Source organism: Calonectris borealis, chromosome 22 (genome assembly GCF_964195595.1).
Source record: "Calonectris borealis chromosome 22, bCalBor7.hap1.2, whole genome shotgun sequence".
Taxonomy (NCBI): Eukaryota; Metazoa; Chordata; class Aves; order Procellariiformes; family Procellariidae; genus Calonectris; species Calonectris borealis.
In genome coordinates, this window is record NC_134333.1 from 4,006,328 (window position 1) to 4,032,870 (window position 26,543).

Here is a 26,543-nt window from a genome sequence, read left to right on the forward strand (position 1 = left end):
TTTGATCTCCCTCAGAAAGACACCATTTCACTGCGTCATTTCTGTGCTGACTGCCCTCAACTCCAACATGTTTAGCTCCAATCTCCAGCCTCAACGCATTCAGCCGCATGGGCGACTTTTTTCAGAGACTCCTGCCCATGCGTGCTGGGCATGACCCCTCAATTGCGTGGTGGAGGGGAGATGAAGGTGGAGTAGCAGCTATGGGCCATCCCAAGGGCTCTTCCCTGCTTTACCACCCTTGCCATTCTGCAAAGCAAATCACCTTCTGCAGCCCCACACCCACTCCCTGCCACCCCGGCCATAGCAAGAGGAACGCCCTTCCTCAAGAGCTCATGGAGCTGCTGACCCCTCAGGGCCTCCTGCCTCTCTGGGCATTTGTGGGCAGAGACACAGCAAGGCAAGGCCTGATGGTCCCTGGCAGCAGAACAGCCAGGGATGACTTCCTCAGCTCCAAGGGATGGTGCCCAAAAAAGGAGCCTCTGCAGGGAGTCCCAACCTCCCATTCCTCTCCCAATGGAGAAGGGTCTCCTTGTTCCCTCACCCCTTTCCACCCCAGAGCAACACCTTTCTCCTTTGGCAGCTTGGGGAGCGTCCACAGAGGGAAGGAGCACATGGAGGCCAGGCTTGAATGCAGCAGAATTTTAATGAGACAAAAGAGGGAAACAAAGTCACTCCAAGTGGAGGACAGCAGTGCAGGGAGCCCTGGGGGCAGCCAAGAGTCTGCGGTCCTTGGCTGTGAAGAAGTTCTTGCATGATGTCAGTCTGCCTGCCCCATAGAGGGACAGGAGACAAATCGTCCCCCCTAGGCTGGCCCTGCGGGATGTTGCTGCCAAGGGGAACTGAAGCAAACAAAGCAAAGGGATAGAAAGGCAAAGTCATTCAGATGTACTGAAAACTCATGCGAAATCTTGATCCCCTGACTAGCACCGTGCTGAGTTCCTCAAGGTGTCTTCTTGGGGCTTTCCCAGCATCTTTAGCAGGGAAGGCACCTTCTGCCATAGTAGCGGCTGGAAATGCCAGAAAGGTCACAGCACCCAGAGGTGATGGGCACTCCATCACAGCTGAGGATGCTGCCAACAGCAGCGGAGGTGGAGGATCCCACAACGGTGTTCTGCGGGTAGGAGCTGAGGATGGGGCCGGGCAGGGTCACCACCACGGGGGAGGGCTGGATGACAACAGTGGAGTTCTGGCACTGCCTGACACAGGGCTCATTGCAACTGTTGGCCAGCGGGGTTGGGCCGCAGGGTCGGCATGGCAGGCATGGGTTGGAGCAGGACATGTCTCGGCCCTGGAGCTGCACCTGGGAGAGAAGCAGGGGGAAGCAGAGCACAAGGGTGGGTGAGGAACAGCCTGGATAAACTATCACAAAGGAGCCAAGGCTAATACTGAGTGGGGAGCTGAAAGCTATGCCAGAAGCCACACGATCTTCATCACCCAATAAAAAGCAGCCTGGCCCAGGGAGACTTGGTCCTAACTTGTAAACCAAAAGCCCCCCCAGCCACATCCCAGCCTCTCTCTAAGCAGACCTTCTCCCCGCTTCCCTCTGTCATGACGAGAACATGCAAACCCCAGCACAGGACAGAGCCAATATCAGCTGAGATGTCCATCAAGGAGAGATCTCGCTTTGAAGAGGAGAAGAAGGGGCTTCAGACTCACCTGCTTCCCAAGGAGGAGGAGGCAAAAGAAGGGGATGAGAGAGCAAGGACCTGGGCTGGCTTTTATACCTGCCCTTCATTGCCGCAGGACCAGAGGCCCTTTGCAGAGGTAACAATTCTCTGACCAGCTCATCTTGAATGCAAACCATCGCAGCTAATGATATGGGCTTTGCTTTGATTTCCAACACTGATGCCTTTTCATTTCCAGGTTTGTGCTGTGCCCATTCCCAAATGAAGGCTTCTTCTGAGCACTCACATGAAAGGCCCCAGGATTTGGAGAGCAGGAATGCAGCAGTGCAGGCAGAAGACTCAGTTCAAGTGCTGGAGGGGTCCAGAGCAGGCAAGTGAAGTCAGCCTGGGTCACTCCGGTGGGGCTGTTTGAAGTGGTGTTCTCAGGTAGAAGGTCCAGTGTTCCTCAGCTGGACACCATGGGCTCCCACGCATGAGGACGTGCCATGTCCTTGTCTTTCTCTCCCTCCTCAGCTCACCCCCATGCTTATTTCTTGTTGCCTCCCCAGGTGTGTGCCTTGTGCTCCTAGGTTTTGACCCTATCTTGCCTAACACTGCCCAGTCCCCAGGGTCCTCAGCAGAGTCCATGGTTCATTGTCTTCCTATGTGTGTCCTTTACTTGTGTGGACTTGTAAGCAGCCAGGTTTGTGAGGATGCTCTGGGAGCACAAATTTGTGCAGGATTCCATGCCAGTGTGCATGAGCCTGTGTGTGTGTGTCCTTGTGTGTCACTCATGAGGGGGGAATGTGCTGCCCATGGCAGGGACACTCTCCACTGCTCTTTCCATGAGCACTGCAGAGCAGCAGGTTCCCAGGGTCAGAAGGAGCCTGAGTGCAGCTGAAAAGTGATGGCACCAGCCTGCTAGAGATCTGTCCAGGGAAGAGGCCCTGAAATGCAGCCCCGGTATCCTGAGCCCTCCTTTTCCTGCCCCTGCAGAGCTCACGCACTGCCGCTGCCTATTTCAGGCCCCAACAAGGATGGTTTCACTCCAGTTTGGATCTTTAGTTTAATTCAGTCTAACAATATTGGAAGTGTCTCAGCATGGCTGGCAGTCCCCCCTCCTTGCCTCTCCAGGCCAATACACAGCTGCCCTGGAGAGCAGCACTAGAGAGTTGAAAAGGGTGGGCTTTGCTTTATGGGCAAGGAGAAAGGCTGAGGAATGCTGCCGACCATGTGCTGGCCATCCCTGAGTGGATCTGCTTCCAATGCAGTGCTGGGGATGTCTGGGGTGGGACACAGGCCCCCCTGTATCTTAGCCACTGTCAAATGTACTTGTGCAGCTCATTGACCTGGTGGTGTGTGAGGCAGGGACTGAGACCTTGGATCAAACAGGTACTGAATTAAAGGAACATGAAGCCTGACATGACTGTGCTGGGAGTGGAAGAACAGACTCAATGGCTTGCACAGGAGAGCCAGAGAACTGATGACTGCTTTGGACTTGAGCCCACAAGGACCTTCATGCCCCACATTGGAATCTCAGTCCGACTGCCCTGGGAGGGAAAGGACATTGGATTCAAGACCGCATCCCCCAAAGCCAGCTGCTGTCCAACAAGGGTGTCCACTATAGACCCACTTTCTGACGTGGGCTGTGCACAGTGGGTCTAACGCATCTCCCCTCCTGAATGTTTGTCAGCCTGAGCTCAGGTCCTACTTGCAGGCAGTGGACCCAAGGGTTTCCCCCCTTCCCTTAGGGACCTTTGGTGAGATCAGTGCCAGGGAGCTCTGCTGGGAGAGCTCAGCCAGGGCTGATTCCCATCTCCATGGAGCTGCTGCTGAGCTGAGGCTCCAGTATAGCCAAAGGCCAACCTCATTGCTTTCTCAGGAGGTAACGGGCACTGTGGAGAAGGGAAGGGCAGGGGAAGTGTGTACCTGGAGTTTAAAAAGACCTTTGACACCCTCTCCCATACTTCCTGAGGATGAATGGGTTCATTAGGAGGCTGACAAGGTGGGTGGAAAATTGGCTGGACTACCAGGCTCCAAGAGTTGTGACCATGAAGAAATGGGCTGACTGGAGCCTCATGAAGGTCAAAAAGAGGAAGGGCAAGGTTTTGTGTCTGGGGTAGGAACTAGACCATGCAGTCACACATGTTGGGCAGTCACTGTCTAGGAAGCAGATCCACAGAAAAAGCTGCGTGGTTTTAGGAGATCCGTAGCTGAACCTGAGAGCAGTGTGCCCTTTTGGCAAAGAAGACCAACCGCATCCTGAGCTGTGACAGCCAAAGTGTTGCCAGCAGGTGCAGGAAAGTGTCCAACAATGGCCACCAAGGGGGTTAGGGCACTGTCAAACATGGCAAGTGAGGAGAAGCTGAGAGAACTGGGCCTGCCCATCTTGGAGAAGAGATGTCTCAGGGAAGACCTTCTTGCTTTCTACAACTACTTAATCAGAGGAGGCAGAGAAGATGGACCAAGACACTGGAAGTGCTCAGCAATAGGAGCAGAGGCAAAGGACAAGCAACTGAGGCATGGAGAAATCCGATTAAGCAACAGGCTAAAAGAAATAAGAACTGGAATGGGTTTCCCAGGGATGTCGTGCAATGTCCATCCTGGGAGGTGTTCAAGGTTGGATGAAATGGGATCTTGAGCAACCTGGTCTACTGGGATGTGTTGTGAGCAGGGGGTTGATCTAGATGACCTCTGGAGGTCCCTTCTCACCTACATTCTGACTGTGTAATTCCCACCTTACTCCTGCCCTCCCTGACCCCTGCACACCCATGGGCACGTGTGTCCTCACACCCCCTTTGCCTCAACACCACTTTTAGGCATGTTGCTGGGACTGCAGAGGGGCAGCTGAAGGGAGGCTCTCACCCTCCTCACTGCCACAGCAGGATACCAGTGGCTGCTCTTTCCAGCCCCTGAGCTGGGAGACAGCTCTGGGAAGCTGGTCCATCTCCTGGGGCAGGGCCCTGCTGCTGTCCCGGGCTGCCCCCGGCGCTGTGCAGCCTTATTCTTGCTGGGGAGTCCTTGCTGGAGGAGGGGAGAGCCCGTTCCCCGGGAGAGCAACTTGTGCCCCTGCAGAGCCACTGAGTCCCTCAGCCCGGGCGAGACCCCGAGCGGCGCCGGCGCAGGGCTCAGCCCCGGGGCGGAGCTGGCAGCGGCGGAGAGGAGAGGAGGCGGCGGAGAGGAGGCGCCGCGGCCGGAGCAGAGAGCCGGGGCTGGCGGGGGGTAGCGAGGCGTGGGCGGTGGAGAGGCGGGATGTGGCGGTGCTGGGACGCAGGGCTGGTGGGGCTGGCCGCGGTGCTCCTGGGTGCACGGGGCTGGCGGTGGTGGATGGGGGGCCGGGGCTGAGCCCATCATCTCTGTCATTACCAGTTTGACTGCATGTACGCCTGCCTTTCCATGCACCCACTCTTTTCTCTGTGAATTCAGCAGTTATTATTGCCCTGATTTCAGCCCTCTTTCACTGTAACACCCACTTTCGCTCTCCACTCTTCCACTCTTCCTCTCATCATCCGTCCGTCCAGCCCGCTTTTTACCCATCTCTCCAGGACCCTACCAGTTCTAACTCCTCTGCCTACTCTGTGAGATCCCTCTCTCATCTCTCCCTCTGCTTTCTTTGTATCTGTAGGCACAAGGTTGCTTTCCTGCACCTCTCCATTATTCCATACATCCACTCATCCCCCTGTGCATTCAGCATTTCTTCTTTTTCTCCCTTGAGCCCTCCTTCCTTCACTGTAACACTTGCATTCTCCTCTCTCCTCATCCCCTCTTCATCCATGCATCCATGAATCTGGCTTTCATCCCACTTCTGCATGCATCCATTCCCAATTCCCCGCAGCCTTCTCCCCTCACTCCACACACCCACACTACGATCACTCTCCATCCCTGGTCATGGGCACATCGACCCATCTGTTCCCATCCAGCTCTGTCTCACTGCCGCTCTTCCTAACCATTTCTCTGGGAAAATCAGAGCTGGGTGACCTTTGGCGATCTTTGTCCTTTCCTCTTCTTTCTCAGCAGTGGCTGCAGGCAGAGCCCAGGTGCAGCAGGAGCCGTCAGCAGAGACCACCGCTGGGACCAACATCACCATCAAGTGCTCACATCCCAACATAAAGTCTTACGACTGCATACTCTGGTACCGTCAGCTCCCTGGCCAAGGCCCCAAATTCCTTGTGAGTGGACTTAAAGGGTCCAAAGGGCTGCAGGAGCCACCGGGGAGGCTGTTGATGGCAGAAGACCGCCGGTCCAGCGCCCTGTGGCTCGCCCGGACCCGTCGCCGGGACGCAGCGGTGTATTACTGTGCCGTGGGAGACGATGTAGGAAGAAAACATAAAACAGTATTACACAGTGCCGCAAAATGATAACCGTGACCCAGCTCCAAGCGGTGATAAACAGCACAACAGGGAACATATACTACACGTAAGGTATTACAGAACACAACGTTGAGAGCCAGCCCGACAACGTTGGGAGCCAATAAATCAACATTGTGACCAGTGACTATTAAACCAATATAATGAATGCTTATAACAAATTTGCCTTAACATGCTCTGGTCATCTCAACGCTTTGTGCCGCTCTTTTGCGCCAGCACACGTGCACACTGACACCACACACACTTACTTTCCCACCAGCAAAAATGTGCGTGTACACAAACACACGCACAGACACACACAGAAATGCACTTGTTCACACACACGCTCACAGACACTCACTCTCACAGGTGCGTTTGCAAATGAACATGCAAATGTCAACACACAGGCACAAACACGCCCACAGGCCCAGACAGATGCATATGCACATGAGGAAGCACAGCCTCTCCCCACACTCTGAGAACCAGGAGGCCACCGGCCAGCTCTCTGCCTCTGTGCCCCTGACAGCTTTAGGCAAGTCCTTGAAAGCCCAGTGCCAAGAAGGGAAATCAGGCACCAGCCATCCCTGCTGCATTTAATGACAGCAGAGGGCTTTTGGGCTTTTGTGGGTTGGACAGAAGTAGTTCAACCGATTGTGCCCTCATTACAGGAAAGAGAGAAGGTGTATTGGGGTCCAAGCTGCAGGGTCTTTTTTGGACATTCAGCCTATTCTCATGCAAAGTGTGTGCATGAGAGACAACGTCAAAGCTAGAGAACATCCCTATTGCTGCAGCTCCAGGCATTCCCCACCTAACAAGTCAAAGTAATCCCAAAGTCTGACAAGATCCAGCCCATCCCTGGTGTTTGCCGTAGGGCGGCTGTGGAGGTCTGGGACCAGTTCCAGCTTCATTGCAGGGAGAGGCGCCGCCCTGACACGCTCACACTGCAGCAAAGGGTTGTGTGTCTGGGGTGAGCCAGATGCCCCGCAGCTGCAAATGCTGAGGCTGGGACAGCAGAAAGGAAGCTGGCCTGATGAAGTTGCTTAAGAGAAATACCCTCTCTTCAAAAGGCAAACAAATGTTAATTAGCAGGTGGCATCAGGAGGAGATTTCAAACCGCCTGAGCCAAGCCCTGATGTCTGTCAGTTAACCTGGCTCATTAGAGCTCATGGAGCTGCACTGCTGAGAAGTCTGTCTCCTCATCTGCTCTTAGCACTTGAGCTGTCTCCAGAGCCACAGGATTGGTGGCAGGAAGCTGTGCCCAGCACCGCACAGGCACCAGGAGGACAAACCTTGTGGCCGGAGAGGCTCCCAGAAAAGCTGGCATTTTCCAAGGGTCCTCACCTGGCCTGGAAGGCTCCTATTCAGATCCCCCCATCTGTGACGTGCCTCCCTTGGAAGGAGTCCAGCTCCTAGCTATGCTCTGCAAGTGCAGCATCAGGAAGCAAGGTGCCAGCCAGATGGGTTTGTTAGATATTTTCTCAGAAAGCAGCTGCAGCATTGCTCAGCAAAATCCGCTGCTGCCATTTTAGCCACCGGGCAGCCATAATAGTTGTGTACCGTGTATGTAAAAACCATGCCCGTGTCAGGATTTTCCTTTGTTGGCTGGTGAGCAAGGCAGTTGCTGCTCTGATGGACCGTTACTCCTTGTCCTGTCACTACAGGCCCTGGTAAGAAGTCTTTCTCCATCTTTCTTTGAAGCTCCCTTAATATATTGAAAGACCACTCCCTGGAGCCTTCTCTTCAGGCTCTCTGGCTGAACAGCCCCAACTCTCTCAGCCTTTCTTCATAAGACAGGTGTTCTGGTCCTCAGATCAGTTTTGTGGCCATCCCCTGGAGGGCCTGCTCTAACAGGTCCATGTCTGTCTTTATTGGGAACCCCAGGTGGAGGTGGAGGCTTGAGAGCCTTGGAGATTTTCAAGACTTAACGGGCACAGCCCTGACCAACCTGATCTAATGAGACCTGCTCTGAGCAGGAACTTGGAATGGGTGATCTGCAGAGGTCCTGTCCAACCTAAAGTATGCCATGGAAAGAGTAAAAATAGTTTGGCAGGTTTGTTTCATAAAGGCTAGAAATAAGGAGAGGACAAATGCAGATCCAAGTGGTTGTGAGGAAACTGAGAATGGCAGGGTTATGGGCAACTGGAAAGGTTTGGTTGGTTTTGGGTGAGCCTTTGAGAAGCTGATTTATGAGATGGGATGAGCAGTGTGGCAAGGAAACTTCATTGATTGGTTCCTGAGATAGCTTTTTTAGATAGAGGGAGAAAGTCCACGGTGCCTGGGGAGCTGAGTGGGGCAGTTGGTGTCTGCAGGGTTTCGGGTTGTTGACCAGTATGTTTGTGAGAGCTGCAGCCTTGGGGTGTGCCGACAGGAGCTTGGGGCTAGGCACCATGCAGGAGGCAGGAGAGGCCAACCCAGCCAAGGGCTTGAGGATGGAGAGAGAGGACACAGGCATCAAGGAAGGAGAGACTCCCAAGGTGTTGCACAGGAGGGTGTGTCAGGGAGGTTGGGCACCAGGTGCAGGCCTAGCCCCCTTCTACCCCTCACCTTGGAAAGGCAGAAGGTGTTGGCTGCACGAGCAACATTTGTCACTACTGGGGGAGAGAAGACCACAGCAGGGGCGTTTCAGGCGTGCTAAGAACAAGCATTTCCTCCTCCCCACGTCACTCTTTGTTCCCCTTGCAGAGTCATTTCCAGCAGCTCTGCTCTCTCGGGGCTCTTGGTGGGGATGTGTGGGCTTTTCGAGTCTCTTTCACCATGCAGGAGGATCGTTCTCAGCATGCACCTTGGGTGTCTTGTCCTTGCTGCCTTCCTGAGGCAACCACTGGGTAAGCATTGGCTTTGACTGTTGGTATGATTCCTCTTCTTCCCAGGAGAGCCTCACCCCCTCCACAGTTCTCTGCAGGGAGCTGCTCTTGAATTATGGGCAAATGTTGGGAAACATCAGATCACACGGGTGGTTTTGCACCTGCCTTCTCAAGACACTGTTACTGGTGGCAAACAAAAGATGAGACTGAGAAGAAACATCTCCTCTCCTGATCACCTGAGACCACTTGCCTTCCTTTTCTCTTGCCAACCATTGACCTCTCTCTGCCTCTCTCTGCTGATCTGTCTGGGCCCAGTGTTGCACAGCTATATGACTGCAGAAGCTCTTTTTGATCTCGGCAGTACACATTTTCTGACCTTGCAACCCAAACACACAGGGCTTTTGAAAGCTGATGCAGGGACACGAAAGCTCCCCCATCCTTCTCACATTCTTGGGGTATCCCAGGCTCTCTCCTGGCTGGCACGTGTCATGCAGCGTGCCCTGGCTGTGCGTTCCTCCTGCATTTCTGCACTGCAAGGGCTTCCTTTTCCCTCCCTTGATCTCAGAGCCTTCTGAGAGGACAGGGAATGTGGAGCAGGATGAAACATCTTTGCCGGAGTTCCCAGGTCTCTCACGCTGCTGGAGGTGTCCTGGAGCCAGCACAGGAGGGCCAGGCACTGCAGACTGTTCCCTGGAGACTCCAGGCAGCACAAAAGTGGAGACCAAAGCCCTGGGTGATAGCACAGCTTTCCTCTGGAGGTATCCCTGTGGGAGGTAATTGGCATTATTGTGCTGGGAGATCCACGCTGAGCTGACGTCTCAGACCTGCCCAAAGACACCCACCGCCTTGCTGTTCCCATCGACGTGGCTCTGGCTGCAGCACAAGGGACAGGGACCCTTCTCTTTGCATCCCCTCTTGTTTTGCCTCTCAGAGCCTTTCCCTGCACAGTCGCTGACCCTTGCTTTCTTCCAGGCACCATGGGGCAGACCACCGTCACCCAGCAAGAAGGACAAGTCACAGTAGAGGAGACACCTTCCAGACCACCTGCACCTACCAGGTCTCTGGCTTCGATGCCTTGTTTTGGTACCAGCAGAGGAATGGCCAAGCCCCACAGCTGGTCTCGTATCAGGCAGCAGCTGGCCCCAAGCACAATGGCCGTCTCACCACGCTGCTGAACACCACGGGGAAATACAGCCTCCTGCGGCTGGAGGAAGTCGAGGTCTCTGACAGTGCCTTGTATCTCTGTGCTGTGCGAGACACCCTGGGGCAGGGAGCTTCCTTGGCTGTGCAACAACCCAGGGGAGGGAGGGGATGTGTCTGGGCAAGGCTGAGCTTGGGGGAAGGGGCCCTGAGGTGTCCCCTGGCAGCGCTGCTTCCCCTCTGCACCCAGGGATCTGCAGGGCAAGGTCCTCTTCCAGGAGAGGACAGTGTCAGTGGCTTGAGAGGAAGAAGGTGGTGGTGAAAGAGTCTCATGTTCCCTCATTTTCACCATGTGTTATGTGGTTGTTCTGCCCAATGGCTTTGGAGACATGAGGGGCAATGCAGGAGGTTGGCACTGCTTGTGCAACGGTTCCTTGCTGCTGCTCTTTGCTTTATGGTTTCTCTAGTGCACATTGCTTCTTCAGGTATTCCTGCAGGCCTGCCTTTAGAGTATCTGATCTGGGATGTGTTCCTCCAAGGTCACAGTTCAAAGGAAGATGAAAAACATAAATAACATGCCATGTGGCAATGCTCTTTCCTGGAATTACACGATTACAAACAATTTTGGAAAATACTCAGAACTGCTCTGTGAACCCTCCAGTTGCTGCATGGCCGTGTGCTGGGATCCAGAGGACCTGCTCTCCCCAGTGCACTCTGCAAGTCCTTGGAGCCCTTCCCATGCCCTACCTCGTGGGCTTCCACCAGCCCTGCCTCATTTCTTCTGCAGTAGGACCAGGCTTTACAACTCTGTCCAAGACCACAAGGGGGAAGCAGACCACTAGGCAGAGGTGGGCAAGAGGTCCTGCCAGGAGGAGCGCCAGCTTTCGGGAAAGCGGCTTCATGCCTGGGGGAAGACCAGGCACGACAGAGCAGCCATGGGGCTGGGACACTGGGTGCTGTCCTTGGGGCTCCCTGTCTGGTGGGAGCTGGGGGTCGGTGAGAGGCATGAGGGCCCTGGTGTGTGGCTTGGCCAGGCTGATTTCACTATCTACCTGTGAGTTGCCTTTGCCCTGCACATGTGTGTAACCGCTGGGCTGTGCAGGAAACTTTGGGGTGTGGAGGGTGTATAGGGGAGCTGTCCTTGCTGTCCTTGCCCTTTGGTGTAGGCCATACTGCCTCATTCTGGAAACAGGTAGGGGGATGAGGAGGAGAAGGTGGGGCTGTTTTGAAGGCTTTTTCTCAGATCACACCCACTCCTGCATCCTTTGGGGCCATCTTCTGATGCAGCCTCCTTTCCCAACACAGGGCTATCCAAAGCAAGAGGAACTCCCTTCAGCACAAGCTTGTGAGCTGCTGAGTTCTCAGAGGCTCCAGCAGCGCTAGGCTCCTCTCTAGGGGATAGCAGTGGTCAACCTCCCCATCTGCAGGACAGGCTCTGAGGCCAAGAGGCCATATCTGAGCAGAGATGCTGGAATGTAGGGCCTGAACACCAGTGGCTTTGGAGGAGCTGAGTGTGTCTTCCTCACCTCCAAGAGACAGTGCCTGGAAGGGACTCATTGCCCTCTGTCCCATCTTCCCATTCCTCTGGGAATGATGAAAAGTCCACTTGTGTCCTCACCTTTGCCCCAAACTACCAAAGCCAATACATTTCATCCTTGGCAACACGAGACAATGTCCACCAAGAAAAGGATTATGTGGAGGCAGAGGCTGGGATGCAGAAAACTTTAATGACTCTGAAGAAGGAAACGAGTTCGCTTGTAGAGGAAGCAGCCAGAGCAGGGAGAGCACCACCAGCTGCAGAAAGTCTGTGCCCAACACGCACACTGGAGATCCCACAGGCCATCCATCTGCCTGCCCCACGGAAAGAGAGGGGCCAGCAGATACCTCAGGTTGGCTCTGGGGTTCTTATGGCCCAGAAGAATAGAAGACAAGAAAGAGATGGGAGAGAGTGGAAGGCAAGGAAGTCAGACTTTGGCCATGTTTTCAGAGAGCCCCAGCTGCCCTCCTTTAGAAGGGCAGCACTGGAATCTCAGCCTCTCTGAAATGGATGGCTCTGTCTTCAGTCTGGCATCAGCTGTTGGTTTCCTGGGGATCCTTGTCTGGGCTGTCACCAGTGGCTTTAGCAGGGGGGACACCTTCTGCCACAGTAGCGGCTGGAAATGCCAGAGAGGTCACAGCACCCAGAGGTGATGGGCACTCCATCACAGCTGAGGATGCTGCCAACAGCAGCGGAGGTGGAGGATCCCACAACGGTGTTCTGTGGGTAGGAGCTGAGGATGGGGCCAGGCAGGGTCACCACCACGGGGGAGGGCTCGATGACAACGGTGGAGTTCTGGCACTGCCTGACACAGGGCTCATTGCAGCTGTTGGCCAGCGGGGTTGGGCCGCAGGGCCGGCACGGCAGGCATTGGTCGTAGCAGGACATTCTGTAAGGGTCTGGAGGTGCACCTGGGAGAGAGGGTCAGGAAGAATCAGAACACAGGCACAGGTAAGGACCATCCCACCACAAGTCTGTCACCCTGCCATGAGTGTTTCAAAGGCACCTGCTGAGCCAGGAGGTAGAAACTGGGCAGTGAGGCCAAAGGGTTTCTTGGCCTCATCCTGACACAGTACTGCAAAGTGTTGCCAGGCCCAAAGAGGCTGCTGACTATCTCCTAAAAGAAGCACCCTCTCTGCCAACTTCTGGACACTCTCTGAGTCAGAGCTTTGCCCTTCTTCCCCCTCTCAAGCAGCACTGTGACCCAACATAGGATGGAGGAGCACGCATCTCATGAACAGAAAAAGGTTGTGGGGAAAAGGCATCAGACTCACCTGGTTCCCAAGGAGAAGGAGGCGAGAGAAGTGGATGAGACAGCGAGGAGTTGGGCTGGCTTTTATGGTGGCCCTGACCTGCCCCGGGCCCAGACGTAGCTTCTACGGAAGCGGTAATTTTCTAAGGTTCTCATGATGAATGGAAAACATCCCAGCTAATGACATGGGCTGGGTGGTTGTTTTCCCTGGTGCTGCCTTTTCATTTCCTGCCTTATGCCATACCCATTCCCTCATGGAAAACCTCTGAGTGCTGGGATTGAGAGGCTCCAGGATTTATGGGGCAGGAATGTGTCAGTGCCTGCAGAAGACTCAGCTCAAGTGCCACATGGGTGTAGCGCAGACAAGGGATGTTGGCCTGGGGCACACTGGTGGGGCTGCCTGTGGCCGCATGGACAGGAAGGGGCCCTGCAATCCTTGGCTGGTCACCCAAGGGCTTCCTTGCGTGCGGACGTGCCATGTCTTTCTCTTTCTCTCCCTCCCAACAGGGTCACTCCAGCGATCACTTGTAGGGTGTGCGGGAGGTGCACTGCTAGGTTTCGTAGACTTTTAATCTTTTAGCCAGGATACTAAGCAGACTTCCCCAGGCTTTGGATATCGAGGGCTGCAAAGGTGAGTTCCTTCATTATTTCAGCGCTGCTCAAAATCAAATTTATGTGGGCCCTCCTCTACCACTGGGATGTTATGGGGTGGACAGCATGATGCTTGAAAAGAAAAATCGTTTCTGGGCATGGCACACAGACAATCAGGGGAAGACTTTTCCTTGCAAAACACCTGCATTACCATGGCCTACAAGATGTAAAAATTTTGAGAGAGGTCTCCAGTTTGCTTAAGTATTGCCTACCTGATCTTCTCCTGGCAGGAGTATATCTCCCTTGCTCTAGATTTCCTCCCTGGTTTCAAGGACCTAGGATTCCTAAAGATTGATCATGCTCATAAAGATTGAGGCAAAGAAGGCATTCAGCACCTCAGCCTTTTGCAAGTCCTGTGTTGTCAGGCTGTGTGGCATCAGAGAAGGCCCACTCATTCAGCTGTGGGACCACATTTCCCCTAGTCTTCCTTTTGTCACCTTCTTGTTCCCATTCCATTGTCCCTTCTTGTTGCCATTGACATCCTCTGCCAGATTCAGTTCCACTTGGGCTTTGGCTTTCCTAACCTCATCCCTGCATGCTTGGACAGCATCTCTCTATTCCTCCCAGTTTATCTGTCCTTGCTTCCACCTCCTGTATGCTTCCTTCTTGTCTTTTGGTTTTGCCAGGAGCTCCTTGTCCAGGCATGCTTGCCTGATTTCCTCCTCATTGGAATGGAGGAGGTGGTCCTTGAATATTTGCCAAGTTTCTTGGGCTCCTCTTGCCTCCAGTGCCATATGCCAGGGTACTCTCCCGAGCAGCCTTTTAAAGAGAACAAAGTCTGCTCTCCTGAAATCCAGGGTGGTAAGCTTGCTATTTACCTGCCTTACTCCCCTCCGGAACTCCACCATTTCATGGTCGCTGCAGCCCAGGCTGCCTTTGATCTTCACAGCCCCAACGAGACCTCCCTTCTTGGTGTGTATGAGGTCCAGCAGAACACTTGTCCTCATTGGATCCTCTATCACTTGGGTGATGAAGTTGTCATCCATCCTGTTGCACTCCAGGAACCTCCTGGCTTGCTTATGGCCTGCTGTGTTGTCCCTCCAGCAGATATTGTGGTGGTTGAAGTTCCCCAGGAGGACCAGGGCCTGTGAATGTGTGGCTGCTCCTATCTGTCTGTAGAGGGCCTCATCCGCTGGTTCTGTCTGCTCAGGTGACCTGTAGCAGACACCCACTGCAATGTCACCCTTACCTGTCTTGTCTTTCTGCCTGCAAATCAGCTGGAGTAGCTATGGGTGCTGCCATTACCCACTGAGGGAAAACATGAGGGCTGATACAGTCTACTCTTTGAATGCTGAAACAAGGGACATTCTCCAGAAAGCAGGTTTGGTGGCCTGCAAGCAAGCAAAGGGGTGTACGGCTGCTCTTCAAAAGTGCTCATCCCATGAGAAGCAGAGCGATCAGAAAAGGGGGAAAATAACTCCTGCATTTCCAGAAGAAAAAAAGTCAGAGGCGGAAAAGCCCCTGCACACTCCTGAGGACTTCAGCCCATTTATGAAAATTGCTACAAGAGATGCTGGTCTGGGTCTTCTGAAAGATATTTTGAGTAGCTGTGGTCATGGGGAAAGCACCATCTTTGTATTTTACAAAACGCATCAGCATCGAGACCCTTTGCCAGGGGCCAAGCCAGAGCTGGGACCCATGGTTGCATTGGCTCTGGGTGGGCTTGGTCCTGATGCTCATTGTCCCTGTGTGGCCACCTGCCTCAGCACTGACTCCTACAGAACCTGGGCTGAGGAGACGTGCACCCCCATCCTCACGCCACGCGGGAATCCCTCTGTCCCCCACCCTGGTGCTGTGGTGCTGGCGGTGTGTGGAGTCTGTGTGAGGGCAAACCCCCACACCACAGGGTCCCAGACTCTGCAGGTGTGGGAAGGACCCGGCCTGTGTGTGGGGAGCAGCGGTGGTGCACAGAGCACAAGGGCCACTTCAGCCCCAGGGCTCTGGGAGTGCTGAAGGAGCTTGGTGCCTGGGGGAAGGCACTCCAACATGTGCCCTATGGTTGGGCTGCTGCATGCCCTGTGCCATTCAGGGACAGCTCACGGATCCTGCTGAGTGCAGAATCAAACCCCACTGTCAGTGCCATGTCTCCGAGGAGCTGGGCGTATCTCCTCTCACACAGCACTTTTCCAGACCAGAGTTGCGTTGTGGCACTTGTGGGGCTGTAGGGTTCCTGGGCCTCAGGAAAGCTGTGCTTGAGGAAGACAAGGCAGCACAGAGCAGCATTGCATGTTTGGGCACCGGTCACTGTCCTGGGCCTGCCTTCACTCCAGGGGGTGACAGGGGACTCCAGCGTGTGGCCTGCTGTAGCTGATACCAATATTAACTTGTCAACACCTCAGCCATCAGGTTGGAAATGGAAACAGGTGGGCCATGGCAGATGCTGTGCTGAAGGGTGATAGGGCTGCATGGGGAAGCTGTCCTTGCAGCCCATTGGCAATCGTGCTGGCCATGGCCCCTAGATCGGGTGATGGAGGGGAGGGACAGGTGGAGGAGGGACTGTGGGCCATCCCCAAGACTATTTACCCATTCCCAATTCCAGCCATCCTTTGGCAATGTCTTTTTCTGAGTCTCCTTGCCCAGTACACCTCCAGCCAGAGCAAGAGGAGCACTCTTCCCCAAGAGCCTGTGGGACTGCTGACCTCCCCGGGACCTCCCACACGCCCACAGTTCCTCTCTTGAGGACAGCAGCTGTCAGGATTCCTCTTCACATGACGTGCTGCAGGGCCAAGGGGGTATTTCTGAGCAGAGTTGCAGCAAGGCAAGGACTGATGGCCATTGGCTGTGTGGTGAGTCGGGTTGTCTTCCTCAGCTTCAAGAGGCAGTGCCTGAAAGAGGACTCGCTGCAGTGTGTCCCACCCTCCAATACCTCTAGGAGTGATGAAGGCTTCCCCTGTGCCCCCACCCCATTCCCCTCCAAAGCAATAGTTATCTTCATCAGCAGTCAGGATACAGATGGAAAGACCACCTAAGGGACACAGGCAGGGTTGCAGCAAATTTTTAATGAGTCTCAAGAGGGAAATGAGGTCACTTCAAGGGTGGGGAGGAGCAGGAGCAGCCAAGAATCTGTTCCCCTTTTCCTGTGGCTGAGTTCCCACAGGGCATCTGTCAACCTGCCCGGCAAAGGGCAAGCAGATCACTCCAGGCTGGTTTCCTGGGTCCTCCCAGCAGGTTTGATGGGAGCACAAGACAACAAAGAAAAGAGAGAAAAAGGGTGAGTGGAAGACAGGAAAGGTAGACATTGGCTGTGTTTTCCGAGAGCCCAGGCTGGCCCCTTCCAGTCTTGCCCTTGCAGGGCAAGCCAGAGATGGTCAGCTGCTCTTAAAACAGCAGCACAAAGTTTGATTCTCCATCCAGCAGCATGTTCTGAGTTCCTAGGTGTCCTTATCCGAGGCCATTGCCAGCATCTTTAGCAGGGGGGGCATCTGCTGCCACAGTAGCGGCTGGTAATGCAGGAGAGGTCACAGCACCCAGAGTTGATGGGCACTCCATCACAGCTGAGGATGCTGCCAACAGCAGCGGAGGTGGAGGATCCCACAATGGTGTTCTGTGGGTAGGAGCTGAGGATGGGGCCGGGCAGGGTCACCACCACAGGAGAGGGCTCGATAACGACGATGGAGTTCTGGCACTGCCTGACACAGGGCTCATTGCAGCTGTTGGCCAGCGGGGTCGGGCCGCAGGGCTGGCAGGGCAGGCACGGCTGGCACTGGTTGTAGCAGGACATGTTGCGGGGCCTGAGGTCCACCTGGAAGAGAGGGCAGGGAGGAAGCAAAACATGGGGATGCCTGAGGAGCAGCCTGTCACCATACCATGAGGGAACCAAAGAACATGCAGGGCCGGGAGGTGGAGGCTCTGCAAAGAGATACAAGGGCCTCCTGAGCTCATCCTGACAGGGCCAAAAAGAGCCACCAGCTCCTATGTGGTTACTGATTAGTCCCTGAGTCCAAAATCCACCTCAGTACAGTCCCAGCCTCCCTCCATGTCTAACCTCCTTCCCGCTTCCCTCTCTCCTAACAAGCAGCCCCATGATCTGGCATAGAAGAAACCTGGTGTCAGCTGAGAGGTCCACTGAAGTGAGACCTCCTTTTCGAGAAAGCAGAGAAGGACAAGGGGCTTCAGACTCACCTGGTTCCCTCGGAGAAGGAGGCAAGAGAAGTGGATGAGCGAGTGAGGAGTTGGGCTGGCTTTTATCATGGACCTCTACTGCCCCAGGCTGCCAGAGGCATCCCTTGGAGAGGTGCTTATTTTCTGACAAGCTCATCGTGAATGCAAAACATCCCAGCTAATGCTATGGGCTGTGTTTTGGTTTCCTGAATCGCTGCCTTTTCATTTCCTGCTTTATGCCAGGCACATTCCCCAGTGGAGGCATCTTTTGTGTGACAGGATGAGAGGCCCAAGCATTTCCGGTTGCAAAACATGTCAGTGTGGGCAGAGGACTCATCTCACATGCTGGAGGAGTCCAGGAAAGGACACTCGAGATAAACTAAACAGGTGGCTTAAACGACACACATACACACACAAATTTAGACTTCTAGTCATCTAGAGTTAATTGAGAAGACTCAAGGCATCCAAACAGAAGGTGTCTACACTGTGCAGGGCCACCGCACAGGTGATGGACTTCACGGAGTCATCTTCTGCAAGTCCTGTGTCCAAGGGTTCAGCGTGGCTGAGGGAAGACTGATGTGCGCTCGCTGAGAGCGAGAGATACAGCTGGTGAGAGTAAGGTGCCCCGCTTGAGCCCTTTCACGCACACAAAAGCCCTTTGCCTGCTCTCTCTCTGTCCCTGAGTACCGTGGACAGGGATATGGGCTTTAGCCTTGGGACGGAGGTGCTTGTAGGCTCTGGTGGGACAGCCTCTGGGTTCACTTCAGATCACATGAAGCCATGCACACGTGACCAGGTATGCAGACCCTGCTGTGAGCTTATGCTAGCTGGGGCGTTCAGAGGCCACGACTGGTCAATTGCTGGATCAGTGTGTCCAGAAAGATGATTTGTCCCATTTACCGTGCACGTCTGCTTTGGGATGGGGTAAGTCCTGTCTGTGAGCTGATGTCTCTTCACGGAGTGTGGGAAGAGTCTGTAGAGTCTGTTAGAGGTGTAGGGTCCAGAGGAGCACCACGAAAATGATCAGAGCATTGGAACGCCTCTCCTATGAAGAAAAGCTGAGAGAAGTGAGGTTGTTCAGCCTGGAGGGGAGAAGGCTCTGGGGGGACCTTCTTGCGGCCTTCCAGTATCTAAAGGGGCATTTTAAGAAAGAAAGAGAAATGTGTTTTATCACGGCCTGTAGTGGCAGGACAAGGGGCAATGGCTTTAAACTGAAAGAGTGTAGACTTTGGTTGGACATAAGGAAGGAATTTTTTACAATGAGGGTGGTGAGACACTGGAAGAGGTTGGCCAGAGATGTTGTGGATGCCCCATCATTGGAAGTGTTCAAGGTTAGGTTGGATGGGGCTTTGAGCAACCAGATCGAGTGAGAGATGTCCCTGTCCATGGCAGGAGAATTGAACTAGATGGTCTTTCAAGGTCCCTTCCAACCCAAACCACTCTATGATTCTATGAATTATGCTGGGCACAAAGACGGCTCTGTGAGGCCCTTGCGTCCAGGGCAGTGAGCGTGGGCTGAAAGAGTCTCTACACGAGGATGTCTTTGGGATCTGAGTTGGTCCCACACGGCTGGAAGGATGTATCCCCTGAAGGCATCTTGATCCATTTCATTCACATCCCCTTAATTAGCTATATTTACTGAGACTGAGATGCAAAGCATGGCACAGAAGTCAGAAGAGAATCCCTCTCCCTTGCGAGCTCATTTGGGCAGCGTGCATGGCAGGAGTGGGGTGCGGCAGCACTCAGCAGCTTTGGCTTCTGTCCCCAGGGGACCCTCTTGGAAGAGTGAGGACTACTGCTCAGGAGTGGAATGTGTTTGGCAAGGTGAGGCAAGAGTGTTTTTGCCAACACCTGCTAAACGGGGAAGGAGGAGTTTAAAGTAGGTATGGAGGGGGAGGTCTCCCAGAGACTGAAGAGAAGGGAGAGCACAAGGGGTAGAAGCGGTATGCATGGGGGGCAGCACGCCAGGGGAGACTCTCTCACTTCCCCTGTGGCACAGGTGGTGGTGGAGTTACATGCCTGCTACACACCTCCTGCTCTAGAGGAGGAGGCAGATGACATCTTCTTCAGGCGCTTGGGGAAAGCCTCACAGGCCCTGATACCCATGGGTACTTTTACCACCTCAGTATCCGCTGCAGGAGGAAAATGGCTGGGCACAAGCAAACCAGGACATGGCTGGGGCATATGGAAGACAAATTTTTGATGCGGGCAATCCATGCACAGACTAGGAGAGAGGCTCGGTTAGACCTGCTACTCACAAATGAGGAAGAACTCTTGGATGATGTAGAGTTCAAGGGCAGCCTTACCTGCAGTGACCATGAGACTGTGGACCTTAAGATCCTCAGAGGACTGACCAAGACAAACAGGATGACTACTGCCCCCAACTTCAGAAGAGCACATCGTTGTTTTGTCAGGGACCTACCTGCTTGGCAGGATGCCATGGGAAACTGCCCTAGAGTGCAGAGGTTCCCAGGAGAGCTGGAGAACCTTCAAGGAGAGCCTCCTCAGAGCACAAGGATGGTCCTCCGCAATGTGCGGAAAGGTGAGTCAGGAAAAGCCAGAGCACAGCTGGAGTGGAACCTTGGAAGGGAGGGAATGAGGAAAGGTACCTCGGAGCCTATTGGCAGCAAAAGGAAGGCTAAGTAGATGTGGTCTCATTGCTCGGTGAGGAAGAGGACTTGGTGACAAATGACAGGGAAAAGGCTGATGTACTCGATGCCTATTTCTCCTCAGTTTTTAGTGATATGGCTTCTCCTCAGGCCTACCACATCCCTGCGCCTCCCCGCAGACTCCATGGGAATGAAGCAGCACTCACAGTAGTGGAAGAAAGAACTAAGGAGCTCTTCCTACCATTTGGACATACACAACTTCACGGGACCACTTGGGATGCATTCAAGGGTGTTCAAGGAGCTGACTGGACAGTCCCTACTCAGTCCCTGGAAAGAAGATGGGGCAAATACTCTCGGAAGACTTTTCAAAACTCATGAAAGGCAGGAAGGAGATTGAGAGCATCTCACATGAGTTTACTGAGGGCAAATGATTCCTCACCAACCGCATTGCTTTCTGTGAGGAGGTGAGTGGCACTGTGGGGAAGGGGAGGGCACTGGCTGTGGTGTACCTTGACTTTAGCAAGACCTTTGCCATACCCTCATGGGTGCACACACATGAACACCCATATGCACGCAGAGGTATGCACACTCACAGGCATGCACACACACAAATATGTGTGGTGTTGGGGAATTTTTATTGTACCCCTTGAGGCAAATTAAGTACATGCTTTTGCTTAGATATGAAAGAAGCTCCTGCCTGACCTTAGCGGTCTTCTCAAGGGTCTGGGACCAGCCCCTGCCGCTGCAAAGGGACCGCTGCCACGGTGACACACCATGTGGCAGCAGAAGGGTGTGTCTGGGACAAGCCAGACTCCACTTAGGCTACAGACACTGGGGCTGGGACATCAGAAGTGATGTAGTAGTGAACTGTCTCCAGAGTCACTTGAAGGTAAACACCCTCTCTTCAAAAGGCAAAGAAATGCAGAAGCGACATTAGTTTACAGAGCAGCTGAAAAAATGGTTTGGCTACCCTGTGAATGTTCATGCATTCTTTTTATTTTTTCCCCAGTTTGAATTGATGTGCTGGCCTTTTTTCTCCTTGTGTTTTCCATGCAGGTGCAGGTGGTGTAATTACCTGTAGGAAGAGGGAGCTGCCTGGATGGATCCTGTGCCTTTTTCCTACCTTGCCAAGACCTCCTCAGTTGTGCTGCCAACCTAGAGGTCATGCCAAGAGCCAGTAGCAGTGCCCTGGCAGTGCTTTGGCCAAAGGGCTTGCTCGTCTGTCAGAAGAAATGCCATCCCCCCTCTTCTACAAGGACACCTGCAGATGGTATCATCATTGCGAAGGACCTGAGGTACCTTCTGCTTCTTACAAGGTTTAGTGTGGGAGAGTTAGGAAGTCCAACTGTGCTGCTCTTGATGATGGTTATGAAGAGTATGACGAGGGAAACGAGATTTCAGACATGCAAGGGAAACGCCCTTATAAAGCTTTTGGCCTTTGGTCATTCTGAGATACGTTTCATGAGCCATAATTCCCTCTTGATGGAGGACATAGGTGTGGGGATTTCCATTCTTCCACTTGTACACTTTTGTCAAGACATCTGAATTGTCATGCAGGAAATGGGATATAAGACTGTAGTAGCTGCCAAGAGATGTTACCACTGATCAGAAGGGATGACATTTACACAGAAAACCCCCCTCTCCCCACAGAATGGCAGCCAATTCCTGAGCACAAAATCTCTCTGAGACTGCTGCAGCTCTCTTGGGAAGTGCACCCAAGAGCATCCTTGCTGATCTTCACGTTCTCCTGCATGCTCTGTAATAGAGCAATTTGATCTCCCTCAGAAAGACACTGTTTCACTGCCTCCATTTCTGTGCTGACTGCCCTCAGCTCCCACATGTTTAGCTCCAATCTCCAGCCTCAACACATTCAGCAGCATGAGTGACTTTTTTCTGAGGCTCCTGCCCATAGCAAAAAGGAACGCCCTTCCTCATGAGCTCATGGGGCTGCTGACCCCTCAGGGCCTCCTGTCTCTCTGGCCATTTGTGGGCAGAGACACAGCAAGGCAAGGCCTGATAGTCCCTGGCAGCAGAACAGCCAGGGATGACTTCCTCAGCTCCAAGGGATGGTGCCCAAAAGCGGAGCCTCTTCAGGGAGTCCCAACCTCCCATTCCTCTCCCAATGGAGAAGGGTCTCCTTGTGCCCTCACCCCTTTCCACCCCAGAGCAACACCTTTCTCCTTTGGCAGCTTAGAGTGCGTCCGCAGAGTGAAGGAGCACATGGAGGCCAGGCTTGAATGTAGCAGAACTTTAATGAGACAAAAGAGGGAAACAAAGTCACTCCAAGTGGAGGACAGCAGTGCAGGGAGCCCTGGGGGCAGCCAAGAGTCTGCGGTCCTTGGCTGTGAAGAAGTTCTTGCATGATGTCAGCCTGCCTGCCCCATAGAGGGACAGGAGCCAAATCGTCCGCCCTAGGCTGGCCCTGGGGGGACCTTGCTGCCCAGGGGAACTGAAGCAAACAAAGCAAAGGGAAAGAAAGGCAAAGCCATTCAGCTGTACTGAAAACTCATGCAAAATCTTGATCCCCTGCCCAGCACCGTGCTCTGAGTTCCTCAAGGTGTCTTCTTGGGGCTTTCCCAGCATCTTTAGCAGGGGAGGCACCTTCTGCCATAGTAGCGGCTGGAAATGCCAGAGAGGTCACAGCACCCAGAGGTGATGGGCACTCCATCACAGCTGAGGATGCTGCCAACAGCAGCAGAGGTGGAGGATCCCACAACAGTGTTCTGCGGGAAGGAACTGAGGATGGGGCCAGGCAGGGTCACCACCACAGGAGAGGGCTGGATGACGACAGTGGAGTTCTGGCACTGCCTGACACAGGGCTCATTGCAGCTGTTGGCCAATGGGGTCGGGCCGCAGGGTCGGCATGGCAGGCATGGGTTGGAGCAGGACATGTCTCAGGGCTGGAGCTGCACCTGGAAGAGAAGCAGGGACAAAGCAGAGCACAAGCCTGGGTGAAGAACAGCCTGGTTAAACTATCACAAAGGAGCCAAGGCTAATACTGAGTGGGGAGCTGAAAGCTATGCTAGGAGCCACATGGACTTCATCACCCAATAAAAAGCAGCCTGGCCGGGGAAGGCTCTGTCCTAATTCGTAAACCAAAAGCCCCCCCAGCCACATCCCAGCCTCTCTCTAAGCAGACCTTCTCCACACTTCCCTCTGTCATGACGAGAACATGCAAACCCCAGCACAGGACAGAGCCAATATCAGCTGAGATGTCCATCAAGGAGAGATCTCGCTTTGAAGAGGAGGAGAAGGGGCTTCAGACTCACCTGCTTCCCAAGGAGAAGGGAGCAAGAGAAGGGGATGAGAGAGCACGGACTTGGGCTGGCTTTTATACCTGCCCTTCATTGCCAAAGAGGCAGAGGCACCCTTTGCAGAGGTAACAATTTTCTGAGAAGCTCATCTTGAATGCAAACCATGGCAGCTAATGATATGGGCTGTGCTTTGGTTTCCAACACTGCTTCCTTTTCATTTCCAGGTTTGTGCCATGCCCATTCTCCAATGAAGACTTCTTCTGAGCACTCACATGAAAGGCCCTAGGATTTGGAGGGCAGGAATGCAGCAGTGCAGGCAGAAGACTCAGTTCAAGAGCTGGAGGGGTCCAGAGCAGGCAAGTGATGTCGGCCTGGGTCACTCTGGTGGGGCTGTTTGAAGTGGTGTTCTCAGGAAGAAGGTCCAGTATTCCTCAGCTGGATGCCATGGGCTCCCACGCATGAGGACGTGCCATGCCCTTGTCTTTCCCTCCCTCCTCAGCTCACTCTCATGGTCATTTCATGTTGCCTCCCCAGGTGTGTGCCTTGTGCTCCTAGGTATTGACCCTACCCTGCCTAACACTTCCCAGTCCCCAGGGGTCCTCAGCAGAGTCCATGGTTCGTTGTCTTCCTTGTGTGTTCTTTACTTGTGTGGACTTGTAAGCAGCCACGTGTGTGAAGATGCTCTGGGAGCACAAATTTGTGCAGGATTCCATGCCAGTGTGCATGAGCCTGTGTGTGTGTGTCCATGTGTGTCACTCATCAGGGGGGAATGTGCTGCCCATGGCAGGGACACTCTCCACTGCTCTCTTCATGAGCACCACAGAGCAGCAGTTTCCCAGGGTGAGAAGGAGCCTGAATGCAGCCAAATGGTGATGGTACCAGCCTGCTAGAGATCTGTCCAGGGAAGAGGCCCTGAAATGCAACCCCGGTCTCCTGAGCCCACCTTTTCCTGCCCCTGCAGAGCTCACGCACTGCCGCTGCCTATTTCAGGCCCCAACAAGGATGGTTTCACTCCAGTTTGGATCTTTAGTTTAATTCAGTGTAACGATATTGGAAGTGTCTCAGCATGGCTGGCAGTCCCCCCTCCTTGCCTCTCCAGGCCAATACACAGCTGCCCTGGAGAGCAGCACTAGAGAGTTGAAAAGGGTGGGCTTTGCTTTATGGGCAAGGAGAAAGGCTGAGGAATGCTGCCGACCATCTGCTGGCCTTCCCTGAGTGGATCTGCTTCCAATGCAGTGTTGGGGTTGTCTGGGTGTCTGGGACACAGGCCCCCCCTGTATCCAAGCCACTGTCAAATGTACTTGTGCAGCTCATTGACCTGGTGGTGTGTGAGGCAGGGACTGAGACCTTGGATCAAACAGGTACTGAATGAAAGGAACATGAAGCCTGACATCACTGTGCTGGGAGTGGAAGAACAGACTCAATGGCTTGCACAGGAAAGCCAAGGAACTGATGACTGCTTTGGACTTGAGCCCACAAGGACCTTCATGCCTCACATTGGAATCTCAGTTCGACTGCCCAGCAACTGCCCCTGGGAGGGAAAGGACATTGGATTCAAGACCGCATCCCCCAAAGCCAGCTGCTGTCCAACAGGGGTGTCCACTATAGACCCTCTTTCTGACGTGGGCTGTGCACAGTGGGTCTAACGCATCTCCCCTCCTGAATGTTTGTCAGCCTGAGCTCAGGTCCTACTTGCAGGCAGTGGACCCACGGTTTTCCTCCCTTCCCTTAGGGACCTTTGGTGAGATCAGTGCCAGGGGGCTCTGCTGGGAGAGCTCAGCCAGGGCTGATTCCCCTCTCCATGGAGCTGCTTCTGAGCTGAGGCTCCAGTGTAGCCAAAGGCCAACCTCATTGCTTTCTCAGGAGGTAACAGGTAGTGTGGAGAAGGGAAGGGCAGGGGAAGTGTGTACCTGGCGTTTAAAAGGACCTTTGACACCCTCTCCCGTACTTCCTGAGGATGAATGGGTTCATTAGGAGGCTGATAAGCCTGGTAGTCCAGGCTGATAAAATTGCGCAGGTCTGGCGGGGCTGGCCGTGTTGCTCCTGGGTGCGCGAGCCTGGCGGTGGTGGATGGGGGGCCGGGGCTGAGCCCATCTTCCTTAGCATTATGAGTTTGCTTGCATGTACGCCTGCCTTTCCATGTACCCACCCTTTTCTCTGTGAATTCAGCAGTTATTATTGCCCTGATTTCAGCCCTCTTTCACTGTAACACCCACTCTTGCTCTCCACTCTTCCTCTCTTCATCCGTCCGTCCATCCCTCTTTTTACCCATCTCTCCAGGACCCTACCAGTTCTAACCCCTCTTCCTACACTCTGAGACCCCTCTCTCATCTCTCCCTCTGCTTTCTTTGTATCTGTAGGCACAAGGTTGCTTTCCTGCACCTCTCCGTTATTCCATACATCCACTCATTTTCCTGTGCATTCAGCATTTCTTCTTGTTCTGCATTCAGTCCTCCATACTTCACTATAACACTTGCATTCTCCTGTCTCCTCATCCCCTCTTCATCCATCCGTCCGTGAATCTGACTTTCATCCCATTTCTGCATGCATCCAATCCAAATTTCCCCCAGCCCTCTCCCCTCACTCCATACACCCACACCACGATCACTCTCCATCCCTGGTCGTGGGCACATCTACCCATCCGTTCCCATCCAGCTCTGTCTCACTGCCGCTCTTCCTAACCATTTCTCTGGGAAAATCAGAACTGGGTGTCCTTCGGCGATCTTTGTCGTTTCCTTCTCCTTTCTCGGCAGTGGCTGCGGGCAGAGCCCAGGTGCAGCAGGAGCCATTGGCAGAGACCACCGAGGGCACCGGCATCACCATCAACTGCTCACATCCCAACATACAGTCAAACGAGGTCATCCTCTGGTACCGTCATCTTCCAGGCCGGGGTCCCGAACTCCTCATGAGCAGTTTTAAAGGGTCCAAGGAGCTGCAGGAGCCGCCAAGGTGGCTGTTGGTGGGGGCAGACCGCCGGTCTATCGCCCTGTGGCTCGCCCGGCCCCGGCACGGGGACGCGGCGGTGTATTACTGCGCCGTGGGAGACACGGGGAGAGGAGCTGGGGCTGTGGCCAGCACGAACTGCCTCGGGCAGGGCCGGGTGTGTGTGTCAGGGGCGGGGTGATAGCCCCACCCTCCCCAGCACCCCACCTCCCCATCATGCCCTGCCCAGCCCTAGGCCACAGGCAGTTCCCCCGACCGACCGGCACCAGCATTGGCTTCGGTACTGGCACCAGCATTGGGTC

General features: G+C 54.1%; 3 protein-coding genes and 1 pseudogene across 4 annotated transcripts; all 4 read right to left on the reverse strand.

Annotated features, from left to right (window-relative positions):
- Nucleotides 1-973: 973 nt before the first annotated feature.
- On the reverse strand, nt 974-1,788 carry LOC142092088 (feather keratin Cos1-1/Cos1-3/Cos2-1-like; annotated as a pseudogene).
- A 9,949-nt stretch (nt 1,789-11,737) lies between these two features.
- On the reverse strand, nt 11,738-12,512 carry LOC142091741 (feather keratin Cos2-3-like). Its single transcript, XM_075171118.1, has one exon. The coding sequence runs from the start codon at nt 12,317-12,319 to the stop codon at nt 12,014-12,016; it is 306 nt and encodes a 101-aa protein (XP_075027219.1). The 5' UTR covers nt 12,320-12,512; the 3' UTR covers nt 11,738-12,013.
- Nucleotides 12,513-16,313: 3,801 nt separating this feature from the next.
- Nucleotides 16,314-17,669, reverse strand: LOC142091740 (feather keratin Cos1-1/Cos1-3/Cos2-1-like). Its single transcript, XM_075171117.1, has 2 exons — nt 17,457-17,669; nt 16,314-17,076 (listed from the first exon to the last, which is right to left on the reverse strand). Exons 1-2 carry the CDS (start codon nt 17,523-17,525, stop codon nt 16,741-16,743), a joined length of 405 nt encoding a protein of 134 aa, XP_075027218.1. The 5' UTR covers nt 17,526-17,669; the 3' UTR covers nt 16,314-16,740.
- Nucleotides 17,670-22,629: 4,960 nt separating this feature from the next.
- LOC142092089 (feather keratin Cos1-1/Cos1-3/Cos2-1-like) lies at nt 22,630-23,392 on the reverse strand. Of its 2 annotated transcripts, XM_075171826.1 has the most exons (2): nt 23,314-23,392; nt 22,630-22,937 (listed from the first exon to the last, which is right to left on the reverse strand). In XM_075171826.1, exons 1-2 carry the CDS (start codon nt 23,390-23,392, stop codon nt 22,630-22,632), a joined length of 387 nt encoding a protein of 128 aa, XP_075027927.1. The 2 variants fall into 2 exon arrangements, with proteins under 2 accessions (XP_075027927.1, XP_075027928.1); XM_075171827.1 differs by lacking the exon at nt 23,314-23,392 and having other exon boundaries at nt 22,630-22,944.
- Nucleotides 23,393-26,543: the final 3,151 nt, after the last annotated feature.